At 36.8% G+C, this 18,312-nt stretch overlaps 1 protein-coding gene across 3 annotated transcripts in view; it reads right to left on the bottom strand.

The window, feature by feature from the left end:
- Positions 1–10,820: 10,820 nt before the first annotated feature.
- The window catches only part of LOC126379902 (potassium voltage-gated channel protein Shaker), a 198,683-nt gene continuing 191,191 nt past the window's right edge, over positions 10,821–18,312 (bottom strand). For all 3 annotated transcript variants that reach the window (XM_050028894.1, XM_050028897.1, XM_050028896.1), the window contains exons 3-8: positions 16,326–16,429; positions 15,422–15,583; positions 14,705–15,348; positions 14,011–14,140; positions 11,441–11,646; positions 10,821–11,158 (exon numbers count right to left, since the gene is read on the bottom strand). In XM_050028894.1, the coding sequence (XP_049884851.1) occupies positions 11,115–11,158; positions 11,441–11,646; positions 14,011–14,140; positions 14,705–15,348; positions 15,422–15,583; positions 16,326–16,429 (1,290 nt within the window). In that variant the 3' untranslated portion in view covers positions 10,821–11,114. The remainder of the gene's footprint in view (positions 11,159–11,440; positions 11,647–14,010; positions 14,141–14,704; positions 15,349–15,421; positions 15,584–16,325; positions 16,430–18,312) is intronic.

Raw genomic sequence — 18,312 nt, 5'->3', positions numbered from 1 at the left:
GAAAAAGGAAAGATAATTCGTACAGCTTAGCACTGATAAAACTCAAGTATAAAAACTGGAAAAGCTTCATACATACAAGGGATATCATATTGTAAGCGAGTGGTCATGGGTACAGGTTCATTTGGACGAATGTTTAGTTGTATTGGAGTGAGGTATTGACATACTTTGTTTTTCGAATGTGAGCCTTTGTACTTTGAACAATGCAGTTTATCGTCCAAACACTGTCCCCAATTTTCTCGGAAAGATTAGTTTATTGTATATTCAGACTAGTAAATTTGATGCTTGGTTACTGTTTATATCGAATATAGTCAGTATTTGAAATATCATCAAAAGATTGTATAGTACTACACACCAGCAACAAATTTGCTTTTCTGAAAAAAATGGCTGATATTGGCTCCACGATAAAGCGCGATTTAATAGTTTAATTTATATAATTAGATCATTTTTGTCATGAACGTGAAGAGCCACATTACCTTAAAAACCTGCCAAATGCCGTAGCAACTTTCACATTTCTATTTAAAAAAAAAACGATCACCGACTGTAGTGCTTTGAAAATTATTTACACTATGTGGTAAAATGTGTTCGAACATTTACAGTGTAGATCACTATCAGCGGGATCATCATACCAAACAGTTCTCAACATTCAGTAACATCTATACAGTATTGTATCAAGGATCCTCTGCCTTCTCTTTACTTACATTATTCCACTTGACTTGCGTTCCTTTACAACACAGTAACGCTTGACGTGTTAACCAATAATTGACGTAGTTGACGTCTTGTTTAACTCTAAAAAAATGGAAACTGGCTTGAGGAGGCAGTCATCGCTCATCGTGGTGCCAGCTCGCTTAGTACAAATAATAACAAATAGACTTTGGTGGGATGACAATTAGGATTCATTTTACAATACTATAGAGATATCGACACACTTATTATTTTGCTACTTCTATTATTAAAATAACTTATTCGTGATTAAAACATAATTTCCGACATACACAGGACTACGAATTGAATTTCACTAAAATGTACACGAAGTATACATAGGTATGTTTATAGGAATGGAACGCTTGAGCTGTTGAATTCCGAAATCTTGCTCATTGTGGAAAATGACGTGTTGCTCCGATACTACAATAGTAGGTACATTGTTCACCTAAAGATTATCAACGAGGCTGTTCAACAGCACGTTAACATTTTGAGTGATTATTTTCATATATTGTTCCCGTCCGTATTTGTATGGCAGTAACGATGAAAAATCTGCCTCCTTTTACAAAAAGAAGGTGCCTTAGTCATGGGTGGTACCTAGATACTGATTTTACATTCATAGTTTTTTAATGAGTTTGTTTTCTTTGATGGTTTACTAGTTTTTTTAATTATTCCTCATTCGTATTAAACAAGTGCGCATCCTACAGCAACATCGTATGATAATAACTTGTTGTGGTTTACGTTGGATTACATCACCTTTTGATGTAGTGCTCCTCGATATAATAACGGGAATTTAAATCGGTGTTGCAGGTTACAAGATTCTTATGAATAAAGGAACATTGGAGCAACCCGTCATGCATACTGAGAGATAAGGTACTGATGCCGTAGCCTAGGACCAAAATGAAAGGAAATTTTGTACTTAAGGATTATAAATACATTGGCCAATTAGTGAACCTATGTTACATTAAACGTACTATAGGAGCTAGAATATGGTTCTTTGACCATTATACCTATTTATCTAATAATACTGGATGGACATTAAATATAATAAATTATCGCGAAAAATTCAGATTATTTCATAAGATCTCATGTTTTTTTTGTAAGTATACTAGTCAAAAAGCTCTTAATATTATAAATCCTTATTTAAATGTTATGTATTTTGTAAGAGGATAAGTAATTATGTACCTAAAGAGTTCGCTCATTTTAACCCTATCGTATCTTAGGTGATTGAATAAAAATAGTGTTAATATTTAAATTGAAATAATCATTAAGCTCGTAGCAAAGTTTTAGCGTAACTCGATTTATTGTTAGATTATCAAATTGTCAATCAAACTTAAACATGACATTATCATATTGATCCTGAACCAAGTTCATAAATTAGTTATATTATCTTAAATACCATTGTTCGTGTCTTTCGTTATTTTAATAGCTTCAGGACCTATACGATGCGATACGATAACATAAGCCAAACAGCCAGTGGATTAAATTCCTATATATTTTTTACGTCAGTAGGTAAATCTAATTTTAGTCACGGTATCGGAAAAATGAATGTGGACTTTTTGTTACCTAAATATGATTTAAACTAAATTATTAAATAGGGACCAAAAACGTTACGCATAATAGATAACACAATTTTTTTCATAACATTTACCAATATTAATTTAAATATGATATTCAATTGATTTTATATCCAATATATGAACACGCTTCAATCTGGACGGAGAGGGGGCGATAAAAAGGGAAATTATAACTACATTGACAAAGTTATTACAATTTGTTACATTGTCGTACAGCGCGTGATATAATAAACTAAGCGGACAATGTAACAAACTAAAATCAATATAATTTTTATGGAAAAGTCAAAGAAGCCGGTGCTTTTTTTTTTAGCTATTTTGAAACATGGCTTCATTTACCTAAAATAGAAAATAGTAATTTCAAACTAGCTAAAATCGGCCTTCGTTGGTAGACGTCACAACGACTACGTTGGAATCAAGCGTATAGACACGCGTCGAAGCAGCTATGGACTAACGTGGCACATACTTTGACAGAGTGGAACATAAAGAGGCAGGTCCCAATTAAGATTTCGGAATTCATGCTTTCGTCGCGTTACCACTCGTCCCTTAGCCGAAATAATCGAAGCAAACATATCTAAAATCAATTTAGATACCACACACCGCTAGATTGCAGATATCACCTAACTATAAATCTTAAATCAAATTGAATTTAATTTACAGATATAATTACTGATTACAATTGTCTCCTAAAGACCATATTAAATACAGTCTGTTACACATAACGGACATTTTCAGACTTCTTAATAAATTTAAAATTTGCCAACTCCATCCTAACTACAAGATTGATATTACTCAAGTAAATAGAAAAACGTGATTTCCTCAGCGAAATCTATGTGGGTTTATCTATCTACTATAATTTCTTCAATAAACTTTTCAATTTTGTAACATAAGTTTAGCTTTGTGTGGTGGAGTTTTTATAAGTAAATAAATATTATGTTAGTGGTTGCACCGGGCCCATGCAAAAATATCCCGCATCTCTACACACGCTACGTACTCTTCTGATGTAATAACTAATAATACTGAGCGAAATTATAATACACCTTAATGAACGTTGCATGACTACAATTTTGGCCAATAAGAGTTTATTATTCAATATATTGTACGAGTAACATTCTGTATACATATATAACAGTGATCGCTTTACATTTTGATATTTCGTTCCAAATCACATATCGAGCACTCACATTCAGTAAAACCTGGACTGAGGTAGACCCATTCTCTTAAAAAGTTTCGGCTGTAACTTCACTACATATTATCGTTGCTCTTTATGCTTATTGCACAGCAGCACATGCTTATCTGCCGACATGGGCCTACGTGCTTTCAGTCCACGTTTTATTATATTTTATTAAAATTAAAATATACATAATTTACATTCCGTAATATAATTAAATAAATAGTTGGCATCGTTATAGCATAATAAATGACAATCGTTGCAGCTTTCATGCTGATTTATATATGAAATATATCAAATATCTGTTGGCACATGCCAACGTTTTTATTTAATTTATCATTAGCGGTTGTGGTTTCCATTCTTGCCTTTTATACTTGTAATATATTTTAACATTATCAGTCATATGGACCCGTGTGCTGTACTCATAGGAAAATCAATTAGTTTTGCAGCAGTGACACAATAATTTACAATCAATATAATAGTAGAGTCTAACAAGTCGCAGCAACAGCCTCGGTAGTCCGATGTAACGTATAACGCGCGCGCGAGCGGGACTCCTACTTTCTTTGATGAGTATATATGCGCTCTCTAGATCTGAATAAAATTAACTCCAATATAACACTATAATATAAACACGTCATTCATATAATTTCGATTCTTTTGAGTTCCAAAAGTGAACTAAAATTGGCATATATTCGATATTTAATTGACAAAAGAGTTTTAGACTGTAGCCGAAATACACAGTTCATGATCTTACCAGATATCTATTTCACTGTTTTCAATAAAAGCCCACATTTATTTTAATAATTATAATGTAGATTGCTTATTTATGTAAACACTGATTAAAACATCGACAACATCCATAATATGCTATGACACCAAATAGGTATGTATGTATACAACTACAGTATCGTTAACTATGATATTATAATCAAGTTAAAACCATAGCCGTTGGAGATTTTTGAAGATGTGTTTTTCCTTTTGATTGAAATAACTCAAATGCACTTCAGAATAAGTGGAAAGTTTGTAAGTCTACAGATAAACCGATCTAGAAAGTATTTGATTTAGAGCCAGGTTCTTGGGGTTTATGCAGTCTCGTATTTTGTCTATTTTGCTACCCGTAAGCTAGTGGAATCACAATTGCCCCGGCGTTTGTGTCTGCGCATTGCAGTTAGAGGATAGACCAATGACAGCGTGGAAAAACAATGCCCGGTAAAAGGGCAGCACTTAATCCTATAATATCGCTAAAACTACTCTACACTAAATATATGATGTAAAACATCATGTCTTTTTTCATAAAGATGTTTAAACGCTATGAAATGTGTAATGATATGATGAAAATTATTTCGGATGTATTCTATACCTACTAATAATAATTATCGTTATTTTCATAACTCAAGTCTACAAAACTTTCCTTCAACACAGACAGACTGAGCTGCGAGCCACCATGCTTGGCACCAATACATTGTATGACTTCGTAGAGACAAATCCGCTCTTCTGAAAGATCTTTATTACTTCTGAACTAGTTTGTCTTTTTCTCAACTATTTATTCAGCAGCCAGTCTGCCGAACAACCTATTCTCAACATATAATATTAAACTCACGTCCTGGATATGTTTATAAGGTAATATTATAAGCTTAATTTTAATGCAACGTCTGTTCTTTCGTGAAAATATCCGCGTATATAACGTTCCTCAGTTGCCTTAGATGATATCAGTCCTCTCACGTGGCAATCGCTTCACAACCTTCCTCTGGTACTTTACTATGAGTAACATCGATAAAATTATTAATATTTGTAAAACAACTCTTGAATGATGATAAACGACTCCACATTGAGATCTTCGTAGACGACTAAATACTATGCACATAATGTATATGTAATGTACAACACTTAGCGGAGCCGAGGCTGTTGCACGGAAACACGGGGTGGGGGGCTTGAGAATGCTGCGTCGCTACCACAGCACCTCCTAATCTATTATATTGAACATGTATGATACTGCACGATTAAACACGGAAATTGATTCACGCACGACATATATAACATAAATAACTTATACCTAACTACAATTCAGATTTCACGAGGTTGGTATAACTTAGTCACAACCTCGTTATAAATGCTTTACATTTAACCGAGACTGCGTTGGCCCGGACATAGAAACAAATTCTAAACAATTACGACATTAATAATCTATTTCTGACTGATCTAAGAAGAAGCAATGCGCGACATCTACTGTTGACGTGCTGTGAGCACGGAGTGGGTTGTCGTGTCAAATTACCTGTTTGTAGGCATTTTAAGACTGTTTCGTATTTCCCAAAAGTGTTTCGGAGGCTGTCTGTTTTAGGCCAATATCTCTGTTCACTGGCGCCGCAAAGTTGTTAATATAGCTTCCGTTTATTCGGGTGTGTCTAGTTTGAGTAATATTCCGTGATTGGAGCTCAATACCGGGAGCGGTAGTACCGCGGCGAACGACCGCGCAATGCGGCCGGACGCTAGTCAGGTCTGGGTAGAGCCGGCGGCGCGGGCGCGAACGCCCCCCGCCCATCTCAATATTTACATGTAACTATTTTTTTAAGCATTCAAGCGGCACTCGAAATTCTCTCGAGTGGAGCGAGCACTTCTATAGGCCTATTTTGATTATTATTATTTCATGAAGAACCTTTTCCTAAGTACATGTGTGTCGAAATGTAGAAAGTGTATGAAGCGGTAGTTATAAGCTGTTTCGATTTATTTACAATAGGAGGCGAGCGCATCATGCACTCAATACAAGCGTATTTAAAAAGATTTTTATAGTACTCGAAAACACTTCGTCGCTAAATTTTATTCTAACTAATTTAACGGACCGCTGACGAAATTAGTTTTACGTGAAGCACCTAGTAGTAAAGTTGACAAGTTCTTTTGACACTCGGAGTGTGAGTGGTGTGGTGGGGTGGGGCGGGGCGGTGTCGGCGACTTTGTGGCGTCACACATGGCAGGGAGGCGGCGAGCGCGCGGGCAGCCGGCCGCGCCATACTGCGTGCGCGCCCTCGCGCCGGCTCGCCTTATCTGCAACCATACACATACACATTTATAAATCTAACCATCTTTTTTCCACAAGCACTGGTCATGGAAGGATTCCTCTTATTATTATTGCGCTTCAACCCAATGAGCGGCTTAATTTGGATGAAATTTGCTATGGTGAATACCGCAACAGTGAATGATAGCGAGTTTTCACTGCTGAGATTTAGACATGATAATCGTAATGTGTTTATAGCCAATTAGGTTTCTCAATCATCCTTTTCTGACCATTTGAACGAACATCCATTTAACCTATTTAGATAACGATACATTGATTACACCAGCATTCTCTATGGGCTTGATTGGCATTTACAGTAACACTTTTGTAGAAAACGTCGTAAAGCCATGCGTTATCCAAGAACATTGACAGCGGAAACAACCTGTATAAATGGAATAGGTAGGCCATGGAAGTCAACGAAAAGAAACAATAGAACGTACTTTGAGTTTCTTGAGCGATAGTGTCTCATTGAGAATTCGAGAAAATACAGGTTATAGAAACAATTATTTGGAATTTAAATCCGTTAGTCATACCCTACGATAAAGTGAAAACTGAGATAAAACTTTATATTGTCAAACTGAAATTAAACTAGTTGTTGAACTGATTCAGACTTTAGCAGATTTTATTTAAATAATCTGTATTGTCATGGCAAATACTACACCTAAATATTTTTTAAGGACATTAAAGGTTGGCAAGGTTATAGAGAATGTTGTGAGACACACAAAATAAAGTTATTACGCGCGGAAGTACGCAAAAGCAAGCAAGCTTTAGCAGATACTGGTGGTACCAGTAAATATTGTAATGGGTCGAAACTTATTCTAACTAAATCCTTAAACAATATTATCTCACGTTTACTGTAGAATATTTACTTGACACCTTACTTTTTAAAAGCGTAGTATGTATTACAGTGCACACTTATAGCTGACGAAACAATCCTAATTATGTTAATAATATCACTCAATTAGCAATACTGACCATGTGACGATTGTCATTGTTACTCTAGTGCAAGTAGAAGAAGTATTGGATAGCAAGAGTTAGGTAACTTATAGAGTAGACATTCCACTGAAATACAGGTTTAACACTGACATAAATAACGACGTTCATAGGTATGTAAAAGGAATCCATTGAAAGGTAAATGCATGCGACAATATTTTTGTACCTTTATGACATTTAGGAAACGCATATAGGGTCTGATAGTCTAGATGCGAAGCCATGAGCTATAGGAAAGGACACTTCAATAACTTTGTGTCCGCGTGCCTTACTTCACTAAAATATGCATTGAAAATGCATTCGTTTGTTTTATTGAATGACTATGAAATAATTATTATTTTATGCCAATTGTTTTATCGTTCAATGATAATTTGGAAAACATCCTAAAATTCTCTCAATCTGTATGGCGTGCGGATACCGTTTAGGGAACATGCAACATTTGAGATACTTAATATATGTAAATGTTTGACTTACACATTAGAGCATTTACTATGAAGGTCGATATATTATCCTGTGTAAGTACAAACACGTTATTAGGTAAATGATTATAAAAATATTAAATAAGGAGAAATTTTATTTAAACAACATCACATGAATGTGTTTCTTTCGGAGTTTACTACAGAGTAGTTAGAAAGGGAAGGCTACAGCAACGGACGGAAAGCGTGATGGATCCGGGCATTGATTAGGGCCGCGACCGCGACCGAACAACCCCGTGCACCCGAGCACGTGGCGGCAGGGAGGGGCGCGTGCGTGACGTCACGGGCTCGGGCGGGGGCGGGAGCCGCCAGCCGGCGCGGTGCCGCAGCGGGTATCGATCTTGGCGCGAGTCTCCGCATTCATTCAAGTCGGATCGAAGGGCGGACGCTGCACCGCTGCGTCCTTGTTGGCACACACATTGAATGGTGTCTTTACCGCCATTCACCCACAGTACCCCTGCTGCGCTAGCATGCTATATGACGAATAGCGCACTGCTGTACTACACTTTATTCATACTTATTAAATATTATTATTTGCATTTAAACAATAAAACAAAAACTTGAAGTCTTTTTCAATGCTGTCGTACCAAACATGTTGCCTAGTGGATTTTTTCACAAGGATTAAATAATGTGATTTGACGCCTGTAAACGTAATAACAAGTTAGGTGGACTATTTATTTAAGTAAATACATCATTTGTACAAAAATGTATTTAAAAAAACAGGTGTATAAAATATGATTATGGAGTGCTTACCTATTGGTCAGACGTCTGTTTCTATTGCCTCCGCGGCATGGAGGTTATTGACGCGCACAGTGCAGACCGTTCGGCGGGTCCGCGGGGCAGTGCGCACGTTGCCTGCGACGCCGTCTTGCACCTGGGCCGGTGCTTGTCCCGGGGCAGCCGGTGGCGGCGGTGGCGGCGGCTGCACCGGCACCTGCACCGGCGCCTGCACCGGCGGCTGCGCCGGCGCGTGCGGCAGACCGTGCGCGGCGTGTCTCAGCGCCAGTCGCTGAGCCGCGATATGCTGCTGCTTCTGCAGCTCTTGTTGCTGCAACTAATTTTTAAACATAATATTAAACAATATTCGTATTTTGAGAAATTTCCTATTCCACTGAGGCGATTTTGTTAAGTTGGAAAGCGGCATTAGTTTTAGGAACAGACAAGGTAGGTACGTGCCAAATTAAGCCGCAGCGCGTCTTGATGCTCCAGTGCGGCGATGTCGTCCACGGCGCCCGTGTCCATGGCCGCTTGCTGCTCCAGCAACAACCGCTCCTCCTCTTGCAGGCGACGCAGGTTCTGCTCCAAGTGCGGATCTGCCATCAGCGCCGTCTCGTCCAGCTCCATCATCTCTGAAGATGAATCGTCACTCATCGACGACTTCTTTTGGATCGGCCCTGAAACTATCCCATTCGCTCCTGTATCCTGTATTTACTTCTAAATACAAAAAAATCCTGTATTTACTTCAAAGGGAACTACAAAGAGTTTTATACGAAATGAAAACGCATCATGTTCTTTATCATTAATAGTGTTAATTTACGTGAAAATTCATAAATCATACGGTTGAACGCCTCTAGGCAAGAATATTTTGCTATATTGGTATACGTACGTATATAGTTCTTGGGTAGGAGGAGGCATAAGGTAGTGCAGGTCCATTTAGTGTAAATTAGCAAAGTATTATAAAATCGTGTATTCACTGAATGACTCCAAACAGATAGGTAATGCATGGTACCTATAAATAATTATACGAGTTAATGAACCTAGTAAGCTATCATTCGCATGTTTTGGCACGAGGAAGTATTCGGTAAGGCTACTTAATTGTTGTATCCAAGTGAATGGAATACATGGCTTATATCTCAACAAGAAGAAATTAAATTTAGCAAGAAATCATTAGGTGTAGTAGAAATATTATGGTCAGTTTCAAACATTAATATTCTCTCACTCAATGTAAATAACATTAGTAAGTATTTCGATTTGTTTTATATATGTAGGTCGACTCCAGAATAGACTTGACGTATGAAATGAAAGAAAGAGTAGAGAGGGGTTGGTTTCGGTATTAAGATTTAAAGTTTCGTTTTTATGGCGAGATAACTATTGAATACATTTTTAAATTAAAAAATAGCATTTTCCTTACGATAAACTTTTTCGTAATATCATACAGAAAAAATATTAATTTGTGTTTAATAATAATTATGTTATTTACTGTGCAGCTACAGACGTGTAATCGTGCTGTGCTAAGCCAGTTACGAACTTTTAAGAAGACGTATGCCTATGTTAGAAACATAAATGAATAAGTCCTATGTGTGAAATAAATATGAAGCTCAAAAAAAAAAAAACATCAAACTTACCGTGACATTGCAGTAAAACAGTTAAAATATATGTAATCTTAAAGTAACAATAATTATCTCGAGCTAGTGTGCAGCTTACATACTGATAGATATCTAGGTACTTAAGCCTTAATGTAGGAAGATCCGTCGATTACAGCACTTATTAGGCTTATAGGTATATGCACATAAAACAAGCATTGTCCTTTGAACTTTTGAAATGTGTTGAGATGTGAACATTGATTTCTGTTAAAAGTTCAGATCAAGGATCGTATGACAAAACGAATCTTGTTTCCGTATTATGTACCCTAAGTGATGCGATATTAGTTACTATTTACTAATATCCGTTTGGTTTTTAATATACATATAATAATGTAAGAGAAATTAACTTGTGAAACATGATCCGCGATTTTAAATTTTGTTACGTTGAATGATAGCACCCGGTGCGACCGACTACATCGCGTAGGCGTGTCACACTAGCTCTTAATAACATTTCATTGTTTACGTATAGAACGGTGAGCAAACAAAAACACCAACACATATGTACTCATATTTTTGTGTAACGAATATCTACTTATTACTTTCGACACTATTGAAATTAACGTAAATTGTATTTTAACAAACTGGACTACACGGAAAAGCAATAAAACATTTCCACTCAACCACAACTAGAAAGAAAATAAATAACAATTTTATCTTATTTCTGTACATTATTATCAATTCTAATATTTACAAAGCACATTTCACTCTTCGTCCCTTATAATTTAATATCACAATGATCGTCTCTCTCGATTAAAACTAATAGTCCGTTTTAAATTGTACTTAAACACAAAACTAATGATCACTGCAGATCTCGTCCCTTTCATCGTCCTTTCCACCTGAAATTACCGAAAATGAACATAAAAGAACCAAATTATAAACATAAAAGCAAAACATGCACTCAAAATCAATCTAAGAAGCTTAATTAAATATTACATGCAATTTCTAAAACAAAGGGACATTCGAAACAATTTATAAGTAAATTAAAAAGTGAACTATTATTAACATTTACCAACATTGTACAGCTATAATGTTGATAATATATGTGTATTAGGCGTGATCTTGGGACAGTTTAACATAGTTGGTAGGCAGGTATAACAAATAACATTAGAGTTACTTACTAAGATAAGGCTCGCCCATAGTGCCGGGCAGATAGGGACAGCTGGTGACATGGTTGAAGTTCTGCGACTGCATCTCCTCCTGGTCGGTTTCGCGGTGGTAGAAGTAGTTGAAGTTGGACACGATGACGGGCACGGGCAGGGCGATGGTGAGCACACCAGCGATGGCGCACAGCGAGCCCACAATCTTGCCCCACACGCCGACCGGCCTACATCACAAATCTCATTATAACCCCAAATCAATCGCTATATTATTGAAAATGACATACGAAACTAAAAGTTTATGTGGTGATATAAAAAAAGAAAATTTTAGAAAATGTATGAACGCAAAATTGATGGACATGCGTTATTGTTTAGTACGTACCCGATCCGCTATTGGCCTATTAAACTACCAGTGAAGATTCAATGGATAAAATATTTTAGAGATGTATGATGTATTGACCACCTGTTGGATTGTTTCGTAACTTGAGCAAATGAAAAGTTTCGTCGAAAAGTAATTACTTTTCTTCCTGTACGTGGTAGAAAAGTGTTTACTGATGACATTTTTTTTCGATTGCTTCAAGGTATGCGGTTTAAGTTTATAATTGGAAGACCATTCGCATAGCAAAAATGTTGGTTTCAGGACGCAAGCAATACGTTATCATCCTTCGTCTTTCATACTCGCCAGCGTGTCACAGAAACTGCAACTATTGTTATCGCTTTGCTTGATAGTTATCGCCAGCAGCTGTATAGGTGTGTAACAATACGGAAACGTAACAAAATTTTATTTCTTTGTTTTATTTTCGGTAAGTAGTTGTACGTCGAAAATAAAACAACGAATATTTTATATTATGTTACATTTTCAAAAATGTTAACATATTATAAAATATATTATGTAAGTGGGATGCTTTTTGAATCACGACCTAATTAGAATAGATATTATGCATGACATTCAAAATAGTTTTAGATATTTGACGTACAAAGTTATAACTAAAGTAGCATCCCAAATAATTATGCTACAAGTCGTACGCCTTGGCAACTCGAAAAGTTTTTATTTGGGTGTCTTTCTATAATCCTTATTTATTGAAGTACCTATACCAACACAAAAAAAATACTTCCGTATTTATTGAATCCAATTAGGTAGATACAAATATATTTGTACAATAATATCCTCTAGTTTTGACTCTTGGATTTCAATCGAATACAGTAATATTTTTCATTTGCAATAGAAAGGTACACTTTGAACGAAAATAATGATTGTAGATAACACCGTGAGGGCCTATATACAGGTCCACGTACCTTTACAGCCTATATACTTAAAAGTGATAGAGAACAATTCGAGTGAGCCTAAGCAATGTTCCACCCTATACGTTGGTTCTTAGACTGAATACATTGGCCAGGAAGGTAGCTAAGAATACAAAACGACTATAAAATTCATAAAATGGAACTAACATTTAACACAAAATTACTAACGGACGTATATACTATACCATCTAAAACATTGACAACTAACATAATTTTTGAAACAGAAACATGACATGCAGTTGTCCATTGAAATCTAACACATTTACATCTAAGAAATTGATTTAAAGAAGGTACTCTCTATCGAAAATGGTGTGAAAGCTAATGATGAGAAGCCAACGACAAAAACAAAATAACGATAAATCGGAACGCCAATTTTACATAGCAGCACCGTGAGTAAAATTTACCATATCTTTTTGGGACTAAATAAAAGGATAGCGGTACATTCAAAAGGCAAAGGGTGAGAGAGAAAGACGAAATTATAATTGTTTTTACATTAAAATAAATGTAAGCAAATTAATTTGTAATGTTGCCCTCTACGAAGAATTGTTAATGAACTTATTGTGCACAATCGAGATGATCACCATTTTCGATGAGTTGTCTGTCAGATAGATAGATAACATCATATTGTACAACACAACACCGACACAGGTAACATGGGGTAGACATTAACTTTCAGCGGAAGCGTCACAGAGGAGCATACATTCGATAAAGAAAGTGAACTTCACAGACATCGGAAAGTTGCACTTCAACTCGATTCATAAACACTTGTCGGTCTTGTTATCAAATCTTCATAATAATGCCGGCTCTTTAATGTTAACAATATCAAAGTTGAAGTGTTTTAACATCTAAAGCTGTTCTCTCTCTTGATTACGCTTTGGGAAGGGCGATTGTCACACCGACGACTGATCACGTGTCATACGAGTACGTTTAAAACGTTAATAACGCATTATCGAACGTGTAATTTTGTATGGAAAATTTTACTGTTGCGCTATCATGTAAAATTGTAAGAGTTTAGGAAGAAAGGGATGAAACAAGAAAACTCGTCGAAATAATAGTAGGACAATCATAACGAACGTCTTTGAACGTGCAGTATTTCAAAAAGTGAATAAAAGTGTTCGGTTAAGTTCTAAGCGAACCGACGATAAAAACAAACTGAAGCGAATGTAGTTTACAATGATGTGGCGAAAGAAAATCACAACTGTGTTAAAATGCTAATGGTAAAGTTTTAGGATAAAATGAGATGACGAGAAGGCAAAGATGAAACTTAGGGTGATGTCGCTGTATCATACGTCATGTCTCCGTATCCTACGGTCGTCATTGTCACGACCGCCCACCAAAACGCATCGGGTATGGATTTGAAGAAGCTGTTCTCACTTCCGGCTTCAGCGAAGTACACCGCAGATGAAAACAGCACCACACCTTTAAGAACAAGCACACACCAACGGAGAATACAGTGCGACATACAGTGCCAGGGAGCGCTTGTACGAGCGGGCTAGGGCGCCGTGCGACGCGGGGTTACCTCATGTCTCCATAGCCCACGGTGGTCATCGTAATTACTGCCCACCAAAATGCATCAGGAATGGAGGAAAAATTTGTATCGGGGCAATCTTTATCAGCAAAGAAAACGGCGCTGGAGAACACGACCACCCCTGCGAACACACAATATTCGGTGCACGCAAGTTCTCGGCCACCCGCTTCGCCTCCCGCGTCGCTTACGTAGAGCGCGTACAATTCGAAGCCTTCTTATAGGGACGAAACCAAGTGTTATTCTCCACGCCAGCCCTTTCGAAGATCAGATTACTCTGATTGATTTTTAAAATAACACTTTAAAAGTCCTTTCAAAGTTTCTTCTCAAAGTAGGGTTTTTCTTGAGCCTAATATTAATACCTACCTATTCTTTACTGGTATCCAAAGATTTAATTTATTGAATTTATATTAACAAAAAGTATTTTCTAAAATAGTAAAGCAAATGTTGCCACTTACCGATGAAGAGGAAAAATATCAATAGCCCCAGCTCGCGCATAGATGCTTTCAGAGTCCGTCCAAGGATTTGTAATCCTTTAGAGTGTCGCGACAGTTTGAAGATTCGGAACACTCGTACTAGACGAATCACACGGAGGATAGCGAGACTCATGGCTTGATTGGTAGATTTATCTTGCGGAGAGACTGGTGCACGCGGAAGATTTAACTGGTCCTCTTCTTCTGCGACGACAGTGGCGAGGGTGATAAAGTAGGGGATAATGGCTATTATGTCTATTATGTTCATCACGTCTCTAAAGAAATTAAACTTGTTCGGACAAGCAAGAAACCGCACTATTAACTCGAACGTAAACCAGATTATACAGAGAGTCTCGATTAGGAAGAATGGGTCGGTGATGTCGGGTACTTCGTCTTCTTCGATTTTAGTGCCGTTGGTGGTGGTGTTGAAGACCTTGTAGTGCTTGAACTCGGGCAGAGTTTCCAGGCAGAAGATGACAATTGACAGAAGGATGACGAAAACCGAGATGATGGCTACAACTCGGGCGGCTTGGGAACTTTCCGGGTATTCGAACAGCAGCCAGATTTTTCGCTGACGTTCGTTGGAGGGCAGGGGTTTCTCCTCCTCCTTGATGAAGCCCTCGTCTTCACTGTAAATAACATTATTTTGTTAATAACGGGGAGCTTTTATACTTTTAATAGAGTTTTGTTGTTAATTAGTACCGGAATTTGTTGGTGGCTTGTTCTCCAAGTTCGTAGAACTTGATTTCCTCTGAGAAGACGTCCAGCGGGACGTTTACCGGGCGCCGCAGCCGCCCGCCACTCTGGTAATAATACAGGATTGCGTCGAATGATGGTCGGTTCCGGTCGAAAAAGTATTCGTTTCTGAAAAAATACAGTGCACCTAATTGCGAGACTCTTGTTGAAAACCTGTTGTATTAAAATAAAACAGAATAGGCAATAATAAAGAAACCCGACCGCGTTTAAAGCAACCTAAAAAGAGAGAACCAAGATGACGTTGGAAAATAGTAACGTGAATTAACGGTTATGTTCAATTAGTTAGTTCCTATCAATTAACACTGTTTTGATGACGCCTATAGATGTCCAAGAAGGTTAGAGTTTTAGTTTAGCTAAAGATCCTACCTACACAACTTTCAGGTAGTGTAATATTTAAATGGAATGTTCTATCTGTCCTTGAGGTATTACAACCGCGCCACGCACGGTGCGAATTATATCTCAGAGTTCGACCAATAGGGAGACATCTATCTACCGTAGATAACATCTACTGCGTCTATTGGTCTAACCTGTGGATATAGTTGCCACTGACTTGTAAATTAGTCTAAGATACGTCGTCATGATAATAATTATGTACGTATTTTTTCGTCATTACCGCCATTTTGCATTTTACGGTCACCATTTTGAATTTCTGAAAAACGAAACTTAATCATCGTACGGTTAGGATAAAGTGATAGACACTTCATTCATCAAATGCATCTAACCGTTGGGATGTTTTGAGGGTATAAAGATATGCACATACATAGATACGCGTGAAACACGTAACCCATCCTGGTAGTCGGGTAAAAATACAGTCAAACAGGTCACTATTTTACGAAATATTGCAACTTACCTTAGGGGGTCAAAGTATCTTATCCGCCTTGCGGGATCCCCCAACAATGTTTCCGGGAATTGGTTTAATGTACGCAGTTGGGTTTCGAATTTGAGACCGCTTACCTGTTGGCAAAAGTAGTCATAATGTAGAAAATTTGTGATTATTATAACTCCACTAATAGTCTTCGAAAATTAAGTACATCAGACGTAATAATTCTATATTATTTATTTTATGTTACAGTTACTTGAGGTGTTCTGATAAATTTAGTTAAAAGCCTTATGATCATATTTCGAACACCTGTTGCATGAGGAGATTTCAGAACCAATTAACATTTTATAATGATTTATCAAATTAGTGAGCTTACATGGAACAAATTAAAAACGTCGTATCTTATAAAGAAGTCAAAGAATTGGGCTTGAATAGACAAGAATGGAGATTGCTTCACCGACAAGAACGTGGTTGGTCTAACAGAAAGCTCGGTGAGGAGTGGGCACTCAGTTCACGTTGCCATGGATGTACCTCTGACTAGCCCAATTGGGAGTATAGTCGTTAGCTTATGTTACATTATGTTGCTATTAGATTAGTGATTAGTGTACATAAGTACCACTGGTTGTCTCCATTTAGTTTAGGAGTTAATCAGGTTTGCCCAATTGTTGAGGACCGATACGCAAAATATTATTCTTATGGCAGAATTAATGTACGCAAAGGAATTGTATAGATGAAAACAAATTAAATAATCCCCGTACGATATAATTTCTTAAATTTTCTTATCGAGAGTTAAGTAATGTAAGCGAGCTTAATGCAAGTAATTTAATATGAAAACGGATTAGTAATATTTACTTTTTAATCGGTTATTTATTCATGTTGCCCAAGGTCTTCAAGCAACAAAATTAAAGCTGGTGTAGCTGAGGTATTAACCAGGATAACTCCCATTATTTACTAAAGCTCGGTTTAACCGCGGCTGGCGTGTTCTATTAGCCGTGCGAGACCGATGACTTTATATTCCCTATGAAGCCTCTAACCGCCCTCGATATTGGTTTGATACTTTGAATAATTGGAACCGATCTACAAAGTGCCATCCACCAGCCTGTCTCGTAGCAGTGTGTAATGTGTTTACACAGGTACAACGGAGCCTAAAGACTTTCGATTTGTCATTACCAATTTACAGTCCATCAACCCTTATGTTTTAACTTTAGGATTATAAATCAAAGTTGCGTTGGGAGAACAAGCGACTTGTGGCATCCTAAGGTCGCGGTTTAGAATCATGGGGAGTTAGCGAAATTGCACACCTTTGGATTGGACGAATCAGTAACGTATAGATAACCTTTAAATGAGAGAGATTTAGAGAGTCATCTCAAGAGACAATATAGTCCAGTCAATCAAGCCAGTATGGCGGTTTCACATTAGTCCACTATAGTGATTACTGTAATGTAAAATACAATATGATTGCTTAGCACAAATAAGGCTACTGTTGTGCATTCTTATTGTTGGTTTATATTGACAGGTCCTTAATAATTCTGTACCGTCGGTGAAAAGTAATACAAGTCCAAAATTCAAGTTTTGAGAAAATCGAGTTTAAAGTTAAAAATAGTCTAGCTCGCGACTTATAAGGAATAATGGAACAGAAGTTAGATGTGTCGATAGGTGATGATGGAAGGTTTCTTTTTTAATATTTAGTTATATTTAGAACCTAAACAGAAATGGTAGAGGATCAAAATAAATTACATGTATCAGTTGACACCAACTTTTATATTGTGTAAATTGATACAAGTCTACTTATACCTTTTTACACACATAACTATAAAAAAGTCATCGTTGATATATCATATTTCAATTATTAATTTTACAGTCTTATTCTACAAAAAACAAAATGTCTTGGAAGAAAGTTTATTTCATAATGTTGTAGAAAGGCAAAATTCTATTTATTTTCTTTAAAAAGTAAAGAAACGTAACTTATATCAATTGACACAAACGATAAACTATAACGAATTTGTGTCAAGTGGTT

The sequence above is a fragment of the Pectinophora gossypiella genome, chromosome Z (genome assembly GCF_024362695.1).
Source record: "Pectinophora gossypiella chromosome Z, ilPecGoss1.1, whole genome shotgun sequence".
NCBI lineage: Eukaryota > Metazoa > Arthropoda > Insecta > Lepidoptera > Gelechiidae > Pectinophora > Pectinophora gossypiella.
This window is presented reverse-complemented; position numbering and strand designations above follow the sequence as displayed.